The sequence below is a fragment of the Sinocyclocheilus grahami genome, unplaced genomic scaffold (genome assembly GCF_001515645.1).
Source record: "Sinocyclocheilus grahami isolate Dianchi unplaced genomic scaffold, SAMN03320097.WGS_v1.1 scaffold442.1, whole genome shotgun sequence".
Lineage (NCBI taxonomy): Eukaryota > Metazoa > Chordata > Actinopteri > Cypriniformes > Cyprinidae > Sinocyclocheilus > Sinocyclocheilus grahami.
Genome location: NW_015505621.1, coordinates 151,928 through 159,703, shown reverse-complemented (window position 1 = coordinate 159,703; position 7,776 = coordinate 151,928). Strand labels below are relative to the sequence as shown.

The 7,776-nt window shown below is 35.0% G+C and overlaps 1 protein-coding gene across 2 annotated transcripts in view; it reads right to left on the bottom strand.

Annotated features, from left to right (window-relative positions):
- Window positions 1–7,776, bottom strand: part of LOC107552181 (eIF-2-alpha kinase activator GCN1-like) — a 69,820-nt gene that overhangs the window by 24,803 nt on the left and 37,241 nt on the right. For both annotated transcript variants that reach the window (XM_016234021.1, XM_016234022.1), the window contains 8 exons: window positions 6,998–7,244; window positions 6,247–6,368; window positions 5,804–5,918; window positions 4,794–4,973; window positions 4,447–4,667; window positions 3,422–3,490; window positions 3,187–3,325; window positions 2,858–3,054 (listed from right to left, as the gene is read on the bottom strand). In XM_016234021.1, coding sequence (XP_016089507.1) covers window positions 2,858–3,054; window positions 3,187–3,325; window positions 3,422–3,490; window positions 4,447–4,667; window positions 4,794–4,973; window positions 5,804–5,918; window positions 6,247–6,368; window positions 6,998–7,244 — 1,290 coding nt within the window. The remainder of the gene's footprint in view (window positions 1–2,857; window positions 3,055–3,186; window positions 3,326–3,421; window positions 3,491–4,446; window positions 4,668–4,793; window positions 4,974–5,803; window positions 5,919–6,246; window positions 6,369–6,997; window positions 7,245–7,776) is intronic.

Genomic DNA, 7,776 nt, shown 5'->3' with positions numbered 1-7,776 from the left:
GAAAAAGATGCATTGGGATCAGCATTCATAGACATTCTGAACTCTATTGGGGTTAGACAAAACATGCCAGGACCTACTCATTGTCGAAAACATTCTCTAGATTTAATACTGTCACATGGAATTGATGTTAATGGTGTTGAAATACTGCAGCAAAGCGATGATATCTCAGATCATTATCTAGTCTAGTGCAAACTCCATAAAGCTAAAACTGTAAATTCTACTCCTTGTTACAAGTATGGGAGAACCATCACTTCTACCACAAAAGACTGCTTTGCAAGTAATCTTCCTGATCTATCTCAATTCCTCAGCATATCCAATAGCTCAAAACAACTTGATGATGTAACAGAAACTATGGACTTTCTCTTTTCTAGCATTTTAGATACAGTTGCTCCTTTACGCTTAAGGAAGATTAAGGAAAACAGTCTGACACCATGGTATGAGCACACTCGCACCCTAAAGAGAGCAGCCCGTAAAATGGAGCATAGCTGAAGGAAAACAAAACTAGAGGTATTTCGTACTGCATGGTGGGAAAGTACCCAATCCTACAGAAAAGCATTAAAAACTGCTAGATCTGATTACTTTTCATCTCTTTGATGATGCCAACCCTGAAACAACATACAGAACTACCACATTTTGCTATAAGTTTGATTGCATCATATAATAATTGCTGTTCATATTATTCATCGTCTGTTTTATTATGTCTTATATTGATTTTTCTGTACTGCTGGTTCGTCTGGTCAGAGGAGAACTGGCCCCCCGACTGAGCCTGGTTTCTCCCAAGGTTTTTTCTCCATTCTGTCACCGATGGAGTTTTGGTTCCTTGCCGCTGTCGCCTCTGGCTTGCTTAGTTGGGGACACTTCATTTCCAGCGTTATCGTTGACATGATTGCAAAGATATTATTTAAACTGAACTGAGCTGGATGTTGACATCACTGAATTCAATGATGAACTGTCTTTAACTGAAAAATTTGTGTTTACTATTGTCATTTTGCATTATTGACACTATTTTCCTAATTAATGCTGTTCAGTTGCTTTGTCACAATCTGTATTGTTAAAAGCGCTATATAAATAAAGGTGACTTGACTTGACTATAGGAGAGGAAGAATTGTATAAACTTGTTAAATCATCTAAACCAACAACATGTTAGACCCTATTCCATCTAACCTCCTAAAAGAGGTGCTTCCAGAAGTCATAGATCCTCTTCTGACTATTATTACTTCATCATTGTCATTAGGGTATGTCCACAAAACCTTCAAACGGGCTGTTATTGAGCCACTCATTAAACAACCACAACTTGACCCCAAAGTAGTAGTTAATTACAGACCGATCTCGAATCTCCCTTTTCTGTCAAAGATACTAGGAAAGGTAGTATCCTCACATATATATTCCTTCTTAGAGAAAAATTGTATCTGTGAGGATTTCCAGTCAGGATTTAGACCGTATCATAGTACTGAGACTGCTCTCATTAGAGTTACAAATGACTTGCTCTTATCATCTGATTGTGGTTGTATCTCTCTATTAGTGCTACTGGATCTTAGCGCTGCATTCAACACTAGCGACCACAACATTCTTTTGAATAGACTAGAAAACTTTGTTGGCATTAATGGAAGTGCATTAGCATGGTTCCAATCGTACTTTTCTGACCGCCATCAATTCGTAGCAGTGAATGTAGTGGTATCATATCGATCACAAGTGCAGTATGGAGTACCACAAGGCTCAGTACTAGGACTGTTACTTTTCACGCTTTACATGTTACCTTTGGGAGATATCATCAGGAAACATGGTGTTAGCTTCCACTGTTATGTTGATGACACTCATATATATTAATTTATAGGTACTCAATTTTAAAGTTTTTCTTTAGAGAAACATAGATTGATCCATTGTTGCTGATTAACCAGCAACATTAAGAAAATCAATATTTTCTTAATTTATTAGGGAAATAAATAAATAAATTCCTTCTCTCAAATCAAGATTATGAAAATAAACATTAATTTATTTTCTTAATATTTATCAATTAACATCAATTTATTAATTAGTTTCAAATTTAATTTCTCAAATAATTAAAGAAAAACATTTCAATATTAGATTCATAATACTTTATTATTAAGAATTTTTTTTTGTTTCTCAAATAAATAAAAACATTAAATATTAGTTACTTTAAAAATGATTTATTATTAAGAAAATAAATCTCAGTATTTATTTTCTTAAATATTAAGTTAACATTTTCTTACTATTACAATAACACATTTTCATAAATATATTTTTAGCATAGGAGATCATGATCCGCACTCACGAAAACACCTTTTTCCCTCAACGATGAATGTAAAATAAAACGAAAAAAGAAGACTGTTTTCGTGAGTGCGGATCATGATCTATACTAAGTAATTTAACAGATTGACTCACCAAAATAAAAAGATTAAGTGACGGAAGAGCGCGGTACAACTGGCGTTGTATAAATATATATTTTTAACAATTTAACAGTTTATATTAAACTTCTTGAACTTCTCATGAGTAACAACAATTTATAATAATAACTTAAGAAAACAAAACTCAACATTTATTTTCTTAAATATTAAGTAAACATTTACTTACTATATAAATAATATATCAATTTTTAACAGTTCTTCTCGACTCATATTCTTATAAGTAATAAGAATTAATAATAATAATTTATTAAGAAAAATCTGATTTTCTTATCTGAAAAAAAAATATTTTCCTGAATATTAAGAAAGTAAACAGCTTCTTAATATTAAAATATTTAATAATAAATATATTTTTAACAATTGAAGAGTTTACATGAAGTTTTCAAACTCATTAAACGATGTGAAATTAAAAGTATTCAGTCGTGACGTCTCACCTTGAGGATGCAGGGAAGGATGGGACCCACATACGGGGTGAATTTTTCCCCAAAGGTCAGAGGGAGGTAGATGAACATCATGATGTATCCGTCTCTGACGTGAGAGGCGATGTCCACCTTACTGGCCGTCTGAACCACGTCTGGCATCAGTTTATCCAGCTTCTCCACACCTAGTGCTGCCATAACTTCAGCCAAACCTAAAAGACAAAGATAAAGAGTAATGAAGAACAACATAAAAGTAGAAAGACAAACACACACACGTGCAGGTGTAATATATGTGTACTGCAGCTCTCTGCTGCCCTCTAAGGGTGCAGTGATGGTTCTCTCACCTTGAGCGGCACCAGATCGATCCACAGAGCTCTGTTCAGACGCCAGTGTTTCCATGAGCCACGGCAGCAGATCGTCGAAAGAGGACTCACCCATTCCCTTCACCATAGCACCCAGAGCCTTAGCAGACACCGTCCGCACCTGATGGACAGACGCCGTTAAAAACACATTCACATATAACACAGTTAATGCCAGCAGGCTTCAAAAGCTCTCACGGATCAGTGCGGCTGATATTACCTCGGGCACGGGGTCTAACAGAGACGCTTTGAGTCCTGGAATCACGCTGGGAAGATATGGAGACAGATCCTGCAAACAAATACAACACATAAAGAGATATTAAAGTCAAGAGCTACTCAAGTTACAGTGAGTTACAGTGATTTACCACAGTTAAGAGGTGATATTATCTAAAATTATGGTGTCAATTAGGCCTAAAGTGGCTTGTTGTTTTTATAAAAACATTTCATTCTAATGATACTTTTTCAGTTTGTTTGTATTGACTTATTGGCTCTACGCACCAGAAGCAAAAAGATTCTACTTATTTGGAGCACAACAATCTCTTCATATATTGATTCTAATAATATTTCACATAAATAATCTGAATTAACAATTCTTTCACCTAATGAATCCAACTGCAGGCTGCATATGGATGCTTAAGCCACATTATCTCATAAACAATAACTAAACAACTAAATTAATTGCTGAATAAATAAGTAATAAAACTGAGAAAAAATAAATTGTTTTTGAATTTACTTTCCAGTACTAGTATTTCTTTTACAATACTGGTTAAATATTTGTTAATGTTTTAGAAAGATTTTTCAGCATTATTACTCCAGATCCTTCAGAAATCATTCTAATATGCTGATTTGCTGCTCAAGAAATATTTTAATAGAAATATTAATAGATTATCAATGTTGAAAACAGTTTTTTTTCAGGATTCTCTGATTAATAGAAAGTTCAAAAGAACAGAATTCATTGAAATTGAATACATTTTTTTAAAATTATAAATGTCTTGTTTGAATGCATCTTTGCTGAACAAAACTATTAATTTCTTTAAAAAAAAGTTTTTTTAGTGGCTCTTCCAATCTGAAAAACCTGAAACATTTGTTTATAAAAATTTAATTCAAACTTCATAACACCAGCTTCGGTAGAAAAAAGGAAACAGAAGTTATCAACCTGTTAAAGCGCACACATATTAGTGACTTCAACACAATATTTAGGATATAAAACAGCATAGCTGTGTTCACATCAGTGTGATTTCCCACCTTCTGGTCAGTAAGCGAGTACATGTTTCCGATGATCTGTGCGGCCATCTTGCGTGTGTCGGTGGAACGGTCCTGAAACGCTCTCTGGACGATGGGCATGATCAGAGCCAGAGACGGAGCGTCGATGAAGTGCACAAACTTGGTGTCCAGCAGCGTTTGCAGGCAGTGCTGCGTCTTATGAGACGGGTCGGTCAAAGCGTCCAGCAGGATGGGGGTGATCGCTGTCCAATTCACAATATCAGTTCAGTGATTATGTATGGATCGAACCTTAAACGCTTCCATTAAAGCCCCACTGTGCTACACCTTCCATTCAAACCAAAAAGCATTTAAGCAATAATATTTCATACCCAGGATCTCAGGATTGCGGATGACTGAGCCGATCTGTCGGAGCGCTTGCTGGCCGGCCTTCTGCACCTTCACGTGAGAGTCCGTCAAAACCTCCGTCAGTTTGGGAACGATGTTCGGCAGACACGAGGACAGCTGCTTAGGAGCGCAGTACGCCATCGCACCCAACAACTCCACCGACCCTACAGACACAGACATGAGAGTATTACAAATAATACAAAAGCATTACACTTCTGCATTTCCATGCGAAGCACTTATAATGATTAATAATAATTATTATATTAAAAAAAACATTATAAACAATGTCCTGCACTTCCTTATAAGACAGTAATAATGATCAATAAAAAATAACACTAACAAAAACTATACATTTGATAATTAAAAATACTTTTTTTAATTAAAATTTTTTAAATACTTAGAATTTTTACAGTTTTTTTTTTTATAAAATACAAAAAATAAAAAATAACGATCTGCATTACCCTGTGAAACAGTGGTAACGATTAATAAAAAATAATCAAAAATGAAAACCCTATACTTACAATAATTAAAAAATATTAAAATGACAAATAAATAATGTAACATGTAAAAAATAAAATGCAATAAAAACAAAAATAAAAATGCTATAAATATAAATAACAATAAAATAAACAATGCTATGCATTTTCATGTGACAGTGATAATGATAATGAATAAATAATAGTAATAACAATAATATTAATAATTAAATTTACAAAAAACTATCAACATAATTAAAATAAAATATACTATAACAAAAATAAAAATAAATCTATAATATAATAAAAGAATGATAAATAATAATTATTATAATAATAATATGAAATAAATAACATTTAAAGAAAATATTATTATAATAATTTAAAGAAAATATACAGTATAAAAAAAAACAAATTAAAAAAACACTAATTAAAATATAAAACAATAATTATATCTCTTCAGCAGACAAAGGCCTGAACACTAAACTCCCAAAAATATTTAGCATCACAAAACAGACCTGCTTTGGTTCTCCAGGACTCCTCCTCCAGAGCCATCAGCAGAGACGGCAGCACCAGCTTCACGCCGTGAGCGCTCAGATTCCTCATCACAGCCTTAGCGCAGTCATCCGCCGCCTGACACACAGCAAACCATCATGCAACATCTCAACGGACAGATACATTCATTTGCAACCTCAGTCTAACTGGATGAGACACAAAACAGTTTGAAAGAGAAGTAGTTTGCAGGACTTACTGAAAGCAAAAAAAATAAAAAATCCTGCCACAAAGTTGCTGATGCTTAATGTAATGCAGGATTTTGGACCAATGAGATTTCACTGTGGACGGGGCCACCAAGTTCAGCATGATGAATTTAAATACAGGGGCTGTTAAGGTTTATATGAAATGACCATCTGGTTATGATGCAAGTTAAAAAGTATAGAGTATAAAACAGAAGAGCTTGTACCTCTCTGACGTACTGGTTCCCATCACCAAAACAGAGCAGCAGGTGAGGGAGGACATGGACCACGTACGGTTCAAACAGCTTCCCCAGCATGTTACACAACATCTCAAACGCAAACAGAGCACCTGTCACAGAGAACATGACAAGCTTACTTCTACCTTCAAATCTCACGACTCACTTTTTTCTTAATTTGATAATTTTCTTTCTTTACACTGCATTTATATTTATTTGAGTTTATTTAACAGACAAATATCCAACAGAAAAGACAGAATTATCTGGAAAAATGTGGGGAACGGGAGCAGTACACAAGCTGGACTCGAACCTGATTCACCCATATGAGCACCACAACTCATGCACTAGCTCAAAATAGGTTGAATTTATTCTGCATGATTTATTTAATCATTATTTCATTTATCATCACTTGTTTACTTTATTCGCATTGCTGTATTTGATTTTAGTTTAGTTTTAGTGTAGTGTTTTTGTTTTAATTTATTTTATTATTCATAATAAACTAAACTATTTTTAAACAAGCTAAACAAGTAACTGAGTTTACTTGTCTGGCTGGTCATTTTTGAGGAGAAAAAATTAAATAACATTTTTTATATGATTAGATAATTACATAAATTCTATAAATGTATTATAAAATATTATTATTTATTGTTTTAAATATTTGTCATGCCAACAAACCCCACTAAACTTTTCATTTAATTCAATAGTTTTCCATAAAGCTTCATGATCCTTCCGCTCTGCTCACCTTCTCTGCGTCTGGAGTTCTTCTTGTCCTGGATGGCGTCTGTCAGAGTGGTCATGATCTCCTGCTGTTTGAGAGACAGGATTCCCAGGCCTTTGACCAGCCCGGCCAGTCCATACGCGGCCCCCTTCCGCTCTGCGTATTTGTCACTCTCCAGCAGAAGCTGCAGGAGCTTTCGCACCATCCCACCGGCGTCCTCCTTTATAGCAGGAACCAGAGGAGGAAGACAGCTGGCCACCGACTCCTGAACCTGAGGACAACCAGAGACACAGAGAGACAAGCACGTTAATACCAGGTGACCAGACCATCTGAGATGAATGCAATGTTATTACTGTTGACGAAAACAAAAAAAATTTTTATAAAAAAATAAACAGGGCTGGGACAATAAATCGATGCATCGCGTTTCGTGGATCGATTCTTAGATTATCGGAATGCGTTGCGATTCTCTCGAATCGATTCTGAGCTTAGTTTTGAACAGCAGATGGCACTGCGTGCTTCAGAAATAGCCATATTCTGCTTGCTTCCAGTTCCTTACACGCACCATTTGAACCTAAAATAATCATTCATAAAGTTTTGAAGGTTGAAGCGAATTACAAGGATGTTCACAGTGGGCTGTTTACATTAATCTCGCATCATAAAAGCATAAAATCCGATGTGCAAGTACATTTAACCACGTACATTACTCAGCCGAACACGCAAGCGCTCTTCTTCGTGAGCATTTGAGTGTGCGGTTAAAAACTAGCCTAGAGCGCCATCTGCTGTTAAAAACTAAGCTCAGAATC